The sequence below is a fragment of the Scomber scombrus genome, chromosome 18 (assembly GCF_963691925.1).
Source record: "Scomber scombrus chromosome 18, fScoSco1.1, whole genome shotgun sequence".
Taxonomy (NCBI): domain Eukaryota; kingdom Metazoa; phylum Chordata; class Actinopteri; order Scombriformes; family Scombridae; genus Scomber; species Scomber scombrus.
The window spans coordinates 18,634,923-18,648,787 of record NC_084987.1 but is presented as its reverse complement, the minus strand read 5'-3'; the positions used below and the strand labels follow the sequence as shown (position 1 = coordinate 18,648,787).

At 40.0% G+C, this 13,865-nt stretch overlaps 1 protein-coding gene across 1 annotated transcript in view; it reads right to left on the bottom strand.

Moving 5' to 3' along the window:
* Positions 1 to 13,865, bottom strand: part of cacna1ha (calcium channel, voltage-dependent, T type, alpha 1H subunit a) — a 108,896-nt gene that overhangs the window by 32,935 nt on the left and 62,096 nt on the right. Inside the window, 6 exon segments of the mRNA XM_062439399.1 lie at positions 224 to 418; positions 651 to 817; positions 3,361 to 3,902; positions 6,788 to 7,026; positions 8,124 to 8,216; positions 12,143 to 12,467. Of these exon segments, the coding sequence (XP_062295383.1) occupies positions 224 to 418; positions 651 to 817; positions 3,361 to 3,902; positions 6,788 to 7,026; positions 8,124 to 8,216; positions 12,143 to 12,467 (1,561 nt within the window).

Sequence of the window (13,865 nt, the reverse complement as noted above, 5' to 3'; positions counted from 1 at the left end):
CCCGCCTCCTCCTCCACTTGTGCTAATTTCCTCTTATTTATACTCTCAGACAGCTAAATCAAATTTTCACACACAAATGCCTTGTCTGACAGCCAACAGCCCTCATTAAACCACTTGTTCAAAGTTAGGAATATCCCACTGTTTAAGTCACCCTATATGGCACAAACACTACCAATTTACAGAAAAACAGAAGAAAACAGGAGCCCGTTCTTCTCCCTCTTACCTGCTCATGGTATTCTATCCCCATGCTGAGAGTATTGACAAGGATGGCGATCATGATCCCTCGGTTGAAGTATTTACTTTCCACAATCCTCTTCAGCTTTTCCCTGAAGCCTACCCAGGCCCGAACCGCTCCGTTCCTATACTCCACAACCACTCGCCGTTTGCTCCGACCTCGCCCACCTCTCAGATCTCCTGCCTAAAGGTCAGAGAGTGGAGCCATTTAAAGAGAGGCAACAAAGGTGACAATGCTGATTTCGGCCTTTTTAAGTGTAGTTTAAGAATAAAAACATTATAAAATACAGAAACTATAAATAATTGCATTCTCATATCAACTCACCACCATCATATCAGTAATGTCACATCACCCCTACCACAAGCTTCATTATCACTGTTTCACATAATCGTTAGTGCACCCCACTCATCCTCACCTGGGGGAAGTCATGCAGGCCGTCAGCCTCTCCCCTGCCTCCCTCCAGGTCTCCCAGTTCCAGCTCCAGAGTTTCCAGGCTGCGGGCACACATAGGGCAGCTGAGCAGTTCCAAGAGCAGAGGGCTGGGCACCACGCCTGCCAGCTGGTACAGCAGCCTCTGGCGACCTGAAGAAAAAATTCGTTAGAGATGGTCAGACATCACAAAGGAGTTGTTTTTGCCAGACCTCATGTGCTGCTGTTGTCTCTTTGGCTTTACTTTACAGAACAAACAAAAAAGTTGTGTCATCATCGAACAGTGAATGTAAACCTTGCTTTGTGATACAAATCAATGTACAGCCAGATGTAAGCCTATGTAGTTTGTTGTTCTGTTTTATGGGGGACCATTGTTTCATTTCTTCGTGGTAATTATACCAATTTCTATTTAAATATTTCATTATTAACAATATTAAATAAAGATAAACAATATCTAAGAACAGTCACATAGTCATACTGAGATCAGGGTGTATGTATTTAGTTTCGAATTTCTCCTATGTCTTTTACAGCTTAGTTTTATATCAAAGTTGTGCCAATAAATAGGGTAAAACACTATGTGTGTGTTTGTGTGAGGAAATAAGGAAATAAGAAAACTACAACAACAGAGACAGAGGCAAAGACAATGAAAAATGGTATATGGTTAAGGCTAGAAATTGTATATGGAGGGCTTTCAGTATACTTCTAAAACAAGCTGGTTTTGTTCAGCAAGCTCGCCCACAGATCCAGGCCGACTCTTCTCACCCTCTGTTCTCTGACTACAGCCTCTTAAAAATCCCCCAGCCTCTTAAAATCAATGGAGGGACTGCAGAGCACATCTGAAAAACTAACAGAAGCAAAACATGCAACACTTCTGGAAACATAAGCTCTTCAAAAGCAGCTTTAGCAGCACATTATGTTGTTTACAACTCTATTTAATACCTCAAGCTATAAAAAGGCTTGCAATAGTTGTGGCAACATTTCATTGTCTTTTTAAATATCTTGAATGTTGTTGCTATGAAAACATTTCCATGTCTATTTATGTATGGGTTTTGACTCCCAACTCTTCACAGTCTGTTTGCGTTCTCACAAATTCCAACCCAACATTACTTTTTTATTGCATTAGGTTAGATTAGATTAGATTAGATTACATTCACAGTAAAATTAGATTTGAGTGTAACAGACATGAAAATGTTGGTGCCCTTGCCGTATAAAGGAGCTGTTCAACAAAAAAAAAACAGGATACAAACTCTAATCCCATTATGTTATAAAACATAGCTGAGATTGAGTCATCTGACAAAGATGAAAGCGAACATTTAGACACTTGTGACTGCATCAAAAAACTAAATATCCAGAAATGTCTGACAGACTGGAGACTACATTTGCACACTCTATGAAAGCACACTTAACATTTACACATTTAGATTTTTACTGCAACTGCTAACCATTAAATTACCATCAATTTAAGTGATTTTTAAATGACTGAATGTCTGATCTTCAACACAGCAGAAGACAATGATTCAGATTAATTGAATGCATATCAGAAGTGTATTGAAATGTTGAACACACCATTGTTTGTTTGTTTTTTTCTTTGTTCTTTTTCAGCTCTTATCCTCATCACCTTCTTAAGGGCTTGTTCCTTTATTTATCACGTGTCACGCAGTAACTCTTCACTCCAGCAAGGAACTAATTCATGTGTGGTTAATTATGTTTGTGGTGTCGGCTGCCAGCAGTGTCTGAGTGAGCATGTGTATTTGTGTGCACTTTGTGTGTGCCGTTATTGGCGTTCTCAAACAAATAGTACAGAACAGACAAGTCTATCATACAGCTGCTGCTTTTTTGTTTTCCTGCGCAAACCAGCATGGCTTTATGTTGTCTCCTCTCTGTGTGGGCTCTGTCCTTTTCTCTCTCTCTCTCTGCCACACGCCGTTCTCCCTGCTAACCTTCTTTTTTCCCCCGCTCCCTCCTCTCTTTTTCCTCTATTGATTTCATTTAGTTTTTTCGCTATGTCTCCCACTCCTGTCCTCCCCTTTGGATGTAAATCTTTCATACTTTATTCCTCTATTCTTGACTCCATCTGTTTCTTCTCTCATCTTCCACGTTTGTGTTACTTTACACTGCCTACTTTTCCTCCCCCCCGCCACCCTCTGCATACCGTGTTGATTTCCCCAATCCTCCCCTTTATCCACCTCTCTGCATGGATAACTGTAACACTTGAGACATGGATTTTCTGTCAGACCTCTCTAAGTGCTTCTTGAGAAGCATAGGCACACACAGCAGACGTTGCCTGAGGCTACCTCAGGTCAAACTTGGGAAGAGGACAGAGGTGCATGCAATAATAAAGAGCAAGAAATGAAGATGAAAACAGGACAAAAAAAGGGAGTGTAATTACAAAAATGCAACGGGGCCCAAGGGGAATCCACAGCACGGTGTACAGAATGTGAAGGGGAGTATAAAAAAGAAAGGAACAACATTTTTCTAATGTGTGTTTTGGTGGAACTTTTGAAAATTATTGTTCCAATAAGAAGATTAACAGGATTATTTTTGATGGCTGGTTTGATATGGTTGGTATGTGGCTCAGGCTATCACTTGGTCATCCTTGGCTTACTCAACCTAACTCAGGATCTTCACAGTATTATAAATTGGAATATGATATGTATAAAAATCTCAAGTGTGTACATGTGCGTGTGTCATCTTACTGTGCTGTCCCATGAGCTGGTAGAGCTTGTTCAGTGTCTCTGTGTGTTCGGACGCCGGGTGGTTTGGCGGATGCCGATCTGGACTGCGCCCGCAGTGCTGGGAGTGGGGGGGTGGCGTCTTGCTGCTATAGCTGCACACAAAAGATGGCAGAATGGTCGGGTAGTTCATCCCCCCATTCAGTCTCCCGAGCAATGCCCCCATGCCCTGGGTGACAACAGATGGATTGCCGCCGCTGCTATTTCCGTTTGTACTTCCTCTCCTCACAGGAAGTGACTTCATTTCCAGCTCCTCCACTCCTCCGATATCTCCCTCTCCATGCGCGGACTCAGTGGTCGCCACGATCGGTGTGTGCTGCCCCCCGTTGCTGAGGCGACAGTGCTGGTGCTGATGGTGCTGCAAAAGGTTATGGATTGGTCTCAGCCACAATGGGTTCCCTGGGCCTGCGCCAACACCGCCTCTGCTGGAGCCGTGGCCATGTCCATTGCCCCCACCGTTGCTGCCTCCGCCACTGCCATTCGGATTCACCTTTTTACGCCTTTTGCTGTTCAAAGGACAAGAAACAATATTAATAATAAATAACTGAGCATGGATAGAGAAGTTATTATTCCTGGTTTATATGAAGTTATAATATTGTTCTTCATGACCGTGTGTGTGTGTGTGTGTTAATGTATGAATTCCTTAGCACATGTATGACTCAGTCTAGAACCCAGTCTAGCTCAGTGCTTCTCAAGGTGTCCACAACCCATAGCCAGGAAGTCCATGAAATGATTTCCTGTAAATTTTAAAATTGTATGCATCTACATATGAGGACAATTTGTGCCAAGCTGTGCAATAAAAGAAGCATATTGTGTCCATTACTCCCACATTAGCTTTGGGCCATTAGAAACTCTTAAAAAGATTGTGACACATCACGTCAATCTGTCATGAATCACTAACTTCACTCTGGGCGCAACAAACTGTTCTTGCTGCTGGTTAGCTTGGCAGCTAGCTAGCTGGAGAGCATGAAAAATTTGAGTCAGTCCACACTGTCAAGTGACGCTAAGCCGAAACTAGCTAAATGGAGAGAATATGATGACAGTTATGTCAAGTCTGGTTCAGCAATGAAGCCAGCCAAGCTAAAGTGACATGTGATTACAAAGCATGTGGAATATGAGGGCAAAACAAAATATTTTTTCCTTCAAAAGAGCAAGGAATTCACCTCCCAGAAAACATGGATGGTGAACCTGACCACTACTTTAGAGAAAGCACAGGAGGCTTCTTATTTGGTGGCTCAACAGCCTGCTAAAAGTTAGAAGCCACACAGCTGGAGAAGAAGTCATACTTCAAGTGGATGTTGAAATGTGTGAAGTTACAATTGGGACAGAGGCAGATAACAAACTGAAAGTTGTACTTCTCTAAACATAGCTTCTTGATAGATTGCTTTCCTGTGAGCAATTTTCTTTTCAGTGGGATAAATCAAGAGACATTGCCAGTGTGGCTCCGCTAATTGTTTTGGTTCACTGTTCTCTTCTGCAAGGAGCTGCCTGAGAGGACAATGAATGAGAAAATATTCAGACTCCTGGGTGCTTTCACCACTGAAGAGGGGTTGAGCTGGGAATCACGCATGGCCGTTTGTACATTTGGTGTCTTAGTGATGACAGCCAAAAGAGTAAGGTTACTGCACCAATAAGGCCGTCAACCCAAAGGTTATGGCTACATACTGTACGCTGCATTGGCAAGTCCCCCCATCCAAAGGCATGGAACCAGACCTTCACTCTGTTTTGAACACAGTTGGGACTGAAGTTTATTTTATGAAGTCAAGGGCACTGCAGTCACGTTTGTTTGGACAACTTTGTAGGGAGATGGATGCTGGGCATGACACACTGCTTTATCACTCTCAAGTGTGGTGACTCTCTCATTGTAAAGTTTGCAGCGGATGTTTGAGCTATGCATTGAGATGTTTATGAGAAAGTACAAACCCGACATCGCACCAACTTTTTTTCTGATCTGTAGCGTGTATCAAAATTGGTCTATTTTGCCAATGTTTTCAACTCACTCAACAGTCTCAACCCCCAAGGAGGCTATGCATCTATCTTGGAAGTCAGTAATAAAAACACAGCCTTCATGAAAGAAACAGAGCTATGAACAAGAAGGATACAAGATGGAGTAACAGAACTTTTTCTTCACACAAACAACCTGTCTGTGGCTATAGTGAGGGATGCAGCCACCTCTCACCTCACTGCACTGAGCGACCACTTCTTTACATACTTCTCCAATGTGAACACCACTACATAGGCATGAGTTCCCTATCCCTTTGCTACAGCTGCAACAACAAGCCGCATTACTGGTAAGTCAAAAGAGGAGCTGTTGGATTTATCCTGTGATAGGACATTGAAGGCCTGATTCCAGCATGTACCTCATGCAGACATTTGGCCCTCCCTCTCACATGAGTATCGTGATTTCGTTGCCAAGGCCATATGAATACTGTTCACCTTTCCTGCTACATACTTCTGTGAGTCATCATTCTCCACTTTGACCGCAATGAACACTAAGTACAGGGCTCATTTGCATGTAGATAATGATGTTAGAGTCTGTCATGTATCACTTCAAGAATGGAGAAACCGTGTACTGAGAAACAGGCTAACTAACCTAAGGCTAACCTTAATTTAGTGAGCTCATCAATTGAGTTATTGTTAATTGTGTCACCTAAGAATGTGATGTAGCCTAATAGAAATATTCAAAACAAACCTTTCTGAAGTAATAGGTCTAATTACTAAGATGTGTTCTGTAACACTGTTATGATAATATCTGTTATGATTTGTTCAGAGTTCAGAGTAAGTCCATTATTTTAAAGCTCTTAAAGCTTGTTGAATGTCAGCTTTAGACTGGTCATTTTAAATGTCTCTGTTTATTTAGACTATGCCAGTCTTGCTAATGTTCATTTTCTGAAAGCTTTTAATATCAATTACTTGAAAATGATAAATGCTGTCTAGTTGAGTCTAAATGCACTTTGAGTGAAACAGGGCTGAAGTAAAAAAGATTTACAATACAAATAGTTCCACTGGCATCAAAGAGTACAAATGGTAGTAAGCACATGTTTAAGTGAAGTTACGATAATGAGGACATCCTTGGAAAGTTGTCTCCCCTGTAAGGAATCCCTGGCTCCAAACTGTTTAAAAACGTCTGGTTTAGCTAACCTCCACAGCAGCAGATGTGCAGTTTGTACTGTTTTGTTATCTCACATACAAAAGGGTTTTGGTCTTTTACTATGGTTGATTTCTTACTTTGTATAATTACAGGACAATGGTGCAAACTGGTAAGTCTAGGGAAAAATCCAAAGTTGGTGATTCTAAGTAATCCAATATTTGTCTTGACTGTCAGAAAAGGTCCGTTCTTGGTCATGAACAATAAACTGTACCACCAAACAACAAACAGCCCATATCTAACCTGTGCCATCCGGAGTATATCCTCTGCAGCCTGCGTGTGAACTTGCGATAAAGGTGACTGATGTAGCGTAGCATCTCCTCGTAGCACGAGCCCGGTTCACTGTAACTGGCGAGTGTGGAGTCGTTGGACATGTAGCGAGCACGTTGCTCCCTCATCAGAGCATTCTCCCTTTGCTTTGTCTCAGAGAACTGGGTGGCGATGACCACCAGGCACAAGTTGATCATGAAGAAAGAGCCCACCTGGATGACGAAGTAAAAAACAGCTATAGAGCATGGCTTTCATCATCATTTGGTAAATCAGCAGCAGCTTAAATGCAGCTTTGTAATGATGTAGAAGTCATTTTGTTAACTATCATCCCACATGTGTACTCCATAAAAGTGTTATAACTGCAACAAATCTTTCACCTTGCTGTTACAATACAACACTGTGGCTACATCATCAATATTTTATTTAAGAAACAACTCACTGCTGACTCAAGGTGTTACAAAGTGTAGTAAATCACAGTGTCAACAAGAAGTGTTATGTTTAAAAACCGTATTATTAAGATGCAAGCTGTTTGGCCAGATATTAAGATGATAAAACTGACTTTGCTTTTATCATTACTTGGAAACCATGGAATTGAAATCACTCTGAAGAGGTGGTTTTGACAGAAAGAGATATCTATTGAGATTATAGTGAAAGGTCTACTCATCATATTGTTACTTCATGCTTATAACAAAGGGATAAGAAATTTGATGAGCACTTTTTTTTAGTTTTTTCTTTCAGTACCTTCTCTCCCCCATTTTTCTCTGAATGCATAATAAGCACTTTTACATCAAACGACAGGCTGGCAGGGAGCTAACAGAGCATTGCAAAATATAGCCTCTGAAAACCTCCACAACAGTCTTATGAGAGCAAAATTACACACAATAAGAAGTGTGCAAGAATCTGCTGGAAGCAGAGTTTAGTGGTTAACTTTAGAAAGGTTATTCTAGGTTTTACAAAGCAGGACTGAAAAACAAGTACAAAAAAATCTTTCAGGCGAAACATATTATACATACTGTATGAATATTTGTTGAGCTTTCAAACCACAATACTGTAGTCTGTGTAGAGCTGTAGACAAGGGAGCACTGTTAAATAAATCTGTATTCCAGTCAGTTGAGACTGGTGCTGTCTCTAAATTCAGTCTGTTTTTAATCAATTTGGGTATTATATTATTTATCTTTCTCTAAATAAGAGCATGTAATACAATGTGTTGTGTTGAAAAGGTGATTGCTGTCTCTGTTCTGTAGCAACACACTCAAATATAAGGTAAGGTTGTTAACAAAAACACAAATGAAGACAAGCGGGTACTTACAATAATGAGCAGTATAAAATATATAAAATTGTAGAAGGAGTGAGCATCCATGACATAGTACATGATATCTACCCATCCTTCCAGTGTGATGACCTATTGGTAAAGAGAGAGAGAGAGAGAGAGAGAGGGGGGGGGGGTGTATTATAATCAACAGGAAAGGAGAAAAACATAACCATTGCTTTTTCTTAAAACAAAAAACAACAACAACAACAAAACACACACACACACACACACACACACACATTCCCAACTGTGCACAAAGACACACACTCAAAGTACACAGCAGTCAGATGCAGTATGTTTCCAATCCTCAGCTTCAATGCCTTTTCCTCAGAAGACTGCCTGCAGTGTTCCTCGAACCTCCTATGCATGTGTGTGCATGTCTGGGGACTGACACAGCTCTTTCATGTAGCCACTATGCTAATGAGCAGATGAGATGCTGAAACCTGAAAGCTGTGGCTCAGCTCAGCCAAGCCGATAATACACTCATACCTCAACATTTACACCCCAGCTAGAATAACACATTCCAGCATCAACTGCCAGTACAAACGCAACTATACCCTGAGTAAGAAAATACTAAGAGGCACGTGTGTTCATGCATACCTGTGTATGCATAACACATCATATAATCATATACAAATGCACCCTAAATACAAGTGCATATTATGAATACACACACCCATGGTCCGTAAAGCAACTAATCCGCTCTCTACAGAAATGCTCTCCCTGCAGCAGATTAACAAACGAGACAGGAATTCTCATCCCTGAGCTAAAACGCACCTGTAAACCATCATAGTTGTTGAGCTTTTTCTTGTATAGAAACAGACAGAATACACTGGCAAAAGTAAATTTCATCAACCATACTAATGATCTGGCAGTTAATATTATATCTTAAAGGCCAGAAAGCCAACCACCACCTAACATGTCATGTCCTCTCACAATTTTCAAACAGGCCTCTAAAATATTAATTTCGTCACTATATGAGTCCAGTAAATGTTTGAGTCGGTGAAACAGTAAAAATCAAACTGAAATTCATAATTTCAGATCTGATTTAATCCATCCATTGCTTTGAACTCCATATGGGAGCAAATAACCTAATAAACATTTAAAACGGTATAAAACCAACAGCAGTGCCAAACAGATGAGATTGTATGTTATGCTTTTAACAATGTCCCCTGTGTCAACAGCATTCCGCACTGCGACAAATAGATGCATCATATTAAAAGAATAAACAAACACAACATGTGCTCTATGACACTTTTTAATCCAAAAGCAATTCAGTGCAATTTTATCATGGTTTAAACCTTTTGCAAAGCAAATTAAGGTGTAACCACTAAAATAAACAAGGCATCAGTAAAATCAGTATGCAGTAGACAATGCACACCTGAACAGACTGTCCCTCACACATGCATTTCATGAGGAATTTTGGTGTACACAGGCAGCAAAATATTATGTCCTTGAAGGAAGGACATTTCATCAAGGACCATCTACTATGAAGAATGTGTGTGTAAATCTCGATGTCGTGTTAAGCCATGTTGTAAAAGTCAACATGCCTGCACAGGAAACAGGGGATTCTCAGCTGACATTGGTTATTTCAGGCGATAACCTGAACAAATCACTTACTTGAGCCCTACACCAACCTCACCGTCTGACCCATCTTGGAGATCAGAGCTAGCAGAACACCTAGTCTTGTAATTCATGCTAATAACATGCATGTGGAGCAGAGAGCATGTTCTCAGCTGTCCATGGTGAATTACTTAATCGACACATTGTTCTTGAAGGCTAATGGACAGTCTGGCAGGACAGGTGTGTGTACAGGATCAGTAGTCATTAACCTGTAGGTTGATAGAAACACTAGCGCGCTAACCCTGCCTCTGCACCTAGTTATACTTTATCATTCTTTTCAACCTTGTTGTCTGTCATTCATTCTACTTTCTCAACTTGTTCTTTATCTCTGCTTGTATTATTCTATCACCCTCAGCTCTGCTTTTCTCTGACTGGTTCTTCAACTATGGAACTGCGTTTGAGTGACAGCCTGTATCCTCCTGTAAAATCAACTGTTATCACATATCTACTTAATTATAGAACAAGTCATGCAGTAAAAAAAACAAAAAAAAACAACAGGTTGTAAAGCTCAGGAATGCTCTGTTGTGTACATTCCTCTAACTTCTTTGCTAGATTTAAACAAATAGTCTGCACCCTAAACAAATATGACCAACAGTTTCTTACAGCTGGCTACATTTTAGTTACCAAAATTGAACATTCTCAAATCAACAAAGTAATCAACAAGGGAAGCCTTCATGGTGTTTTTGGTGTATTGCCCAACCCTATAGTGTTTGGGACCCAATTAGGCCACAGGCTTAGTCGTGGTGGGTACCCAGCATGAAATGTTAACAGCTTGTTGTTCACTGCTGGAGTCCCAAGGTAACCCTGAATTAACTCAATTTGGAGCCATAGGATGAAATGCTTTCAAAACCCTGCACTGAAATGTATAATTCATGTTATTTATTTTTTTACAGATTCTGAAGGAATAAAGCTGTAGACAGGGGTAACCAGGCAAACACCTCATTTAACATTTAATATACCAGATCCTTCTCTTTTTTCCCCACAAACTTTGTATTTCTCTTTCTCCATATCTGTAGCACTTTTCTTTTACTGTCTCACTTTAACTCTATTTCTACACTGCCTACAAAAAACATGTTTTATTGTCTTCAAACACTGAATCATGGTAGATTTAATGCTGCTTTTTTGACACTTATCAAATGATAAATACCCTTTATCAAATTGGCAACATATCTCCACAAAGTGATCTAAATGAATAAGACTAAGAAAGTGATGCTCGCTTTGCCATCACAAAAAAAAGAAAAAGAAAGACAAAATCAAATGTTTTTTTGCTTCTGACTGTGAGACTTGCACAGACACATTCACACTTGAAAGTTACAGTGAGTACCAAACAGGGATTAGTGTGTCTGTTGGTCTCTCTGTGCTTATGTGTGTGTTTATGTTTGTGTGTCTTCAGTATTTGTACCCTTTGAGGTGATGTGAAGGTAAGACACTTTGAGAGAGTCATGTTGTGCAAGTCAAAGCCCATTAGACACAGAGACAGATCTATCTTGGACAGATATATAGAGAGGCTGGAATTCATATCACAACAGCACAGAGACAGTGTTAGCATAAAGTCTGTGATAGGAAAAGCCTGTCACGGTCTCCTGCGCCGATAGAAAAGAAAAAAGCATTTTCTCAAGCAGTGTGTGCAGGGGATAGGGCTTTTAGGTCATGATACATAATAGCCTGGGAGGAGGAATCTCTAAAAGGACGATTTTGGAATTTCAAGAGAGCTGTAAAAAAAACTGTTTTTGACTGATGATTTTGACTGATGAAGTTTTGACTTTTTTTATTTTATGTATGAAAAAAAATATTTGAACTAGCTAGCCATACTGAATTTGATCAGCTTATCATGAGTGACTGGTAAAAAAAACAAAAAAAACATTACTGCATTTCCATTTATACATGTATAACAGCTCATCCATGTAGCAGCTAGTGTTTATATTCCTACTTAACAGTCTCTCTGACAGCTTTATATTTTAGAAAATTACTTTATTGCTGTACATTTCCCACTGGACTTAAATCCAATGGGATCCTCACAAACCATGAAAACTGTTTTTGCTTTTCGCAAACAGGAAGCGCACAGTCTCTGGACAGACATATTTTTATTCTTTGTGTTATCTTTCTGTTAACTTATTTTGGACAAATTCCTGCATGAATGTTAGCCAACTGTAGCAAACTGAAATAAAACCAATAAATTGTGAGTGATAATATAAGCTTGCTGTTTTCTAAAAAATATCCTGTTTTTTGAATGCCTAAATGGTTGAACTGAACTCTAAAAAGCAAAAAATATCACTTAGATTGCTATATGTCGTTAGAAATTAAATGAACTAATATTCTAATAAGGTCTGCTTTAAAAGACTACAACCAACTGACAAATCAGACCGTTAATTAGCACTTTTAGCCCCTCTTACCTGGAATATAGCTATCCAAGCGTAGCCAATATTGTCAAAGTTGACAGCTCCCTTGTGAGGGTTGAAGTCCCCTGCACGACAAGTGTTATAATACTGGTTCCAGTTAACACAGCCGTTAACACTGGCCCCTCCCACCGCAGGAACTGATCCAATCAGAGCTGAGCTTAGGTGGGAAGCAGGCAATGAACACTCGGCCCCACCCTCGACGTAGGGTGGCACGTCGTGGCAGCGAAGCATCCCGTTCTCGCGGCCTGCCGAGCAGATAAATGGCGTGTCTTCACCCTCCTCTGACAAGTAGTAAGAACTGATGGACAAGTTGTACAATCTGGATGGAAAAAGAATAATAACAGCTTATAAAAGCTGAAAATGTGTTGTTACAATTGATTAATAGATTACATAGATACACTTTGTGTTAGGGTTCGGGTTATATAGTAGGTTATATTAAATAAACATACACTGAGAACTGACTTGATTCACATTACAGAAAAAACAAAATACACAAAATAGAGAACATAGGTTATTTGTAATTAGATGCAAGACAATCAATAACCCTTGAGAAATACAAAAGATCCTCCTCAGGACCTTGTCCGCAACAACAACAAAAAAACCCCAAAAAACAACAACATTGTTTTGTTCTAATTACCTCATGCACTGAGATAACTTTTTTTTAGCTACCATTGTGCCTTTCGCCAATAAGAGGGCAATCAGAGATAATTATCCTTTGCCTTTGCAATTATCCTTTGATGTTAGCTAATAGTGTAATCAGTATGAGTGGTGGATATAGCACTGAGTTCATTAAGTGGACACACATCCAGTCACAGATGTATTTTTTTTTCTTTTACACCTCCAGCAGCAATGATCAACAACTCCTCCACTATTTTCACACTGCATTTTATCACTTTATTCATACTTCTTCTATCTCTTTCTATATGTTCTTCCACAGCATCCCAATCAGTGATTTCCAATTAAATCACACATACAGTTTAAACAGCTGCACACTAATGGGATGTAAAAAAAATCTACAGCTGCAACCAGTAGAGCCAAGTATTCAAAGACCTGTACCCAGTGTGTAATAGCTCATGTCTATTTTAGCTAAGCTGTCATGAAGTCACTACTTCATAATGTGGTTGATTTCATTTTATCTTCATTTCAACTAGAGCTGCAGTTGCATTTTCTGTAACTGCTGAATATATCTAATATCAAATGTGAAAAATAAATGTGTTAGACAGCAACATGTCAAATAGAGTTGGTAGACCACCTGACCATGTGGCTGTCCTACCCAGCTGCATTTACATTTTTAGGGGAAACAGCACAACATAAATCAATGGCTTAGCGTGCAGGGCCTCCATTAGTATCCACGGTGAAAGCTGTTTCCTACTTGTGAAGAGTGGTGAGTGCGTCCCACACTTTACCTGCTTATTTATACCCTCCCTTAAAAGTACAGAGCCCTACACAGCAGTGAGTGTGCCCTCATACCGAGTCACAATCACTCTTGAAGTGCTCGTGGGAAAGGACCAGTTGGGGGAAAGGGCCTGTCTCACATTGTAATCCAGTCCTTACTGCTGTCTTTTATTATTAAAACATGTTTGTCTGCTGCTTTCGTGTTTATGTCCTACCTTTCCAGTGTTTGTTTGTCTGACTCCTGCTGACTTTTACCCTGATCTTGGTTAAAGTGAATTGCCTTTTCAGCCCACATGCTGAATCTCTGTCTGCTTTTGCTTCC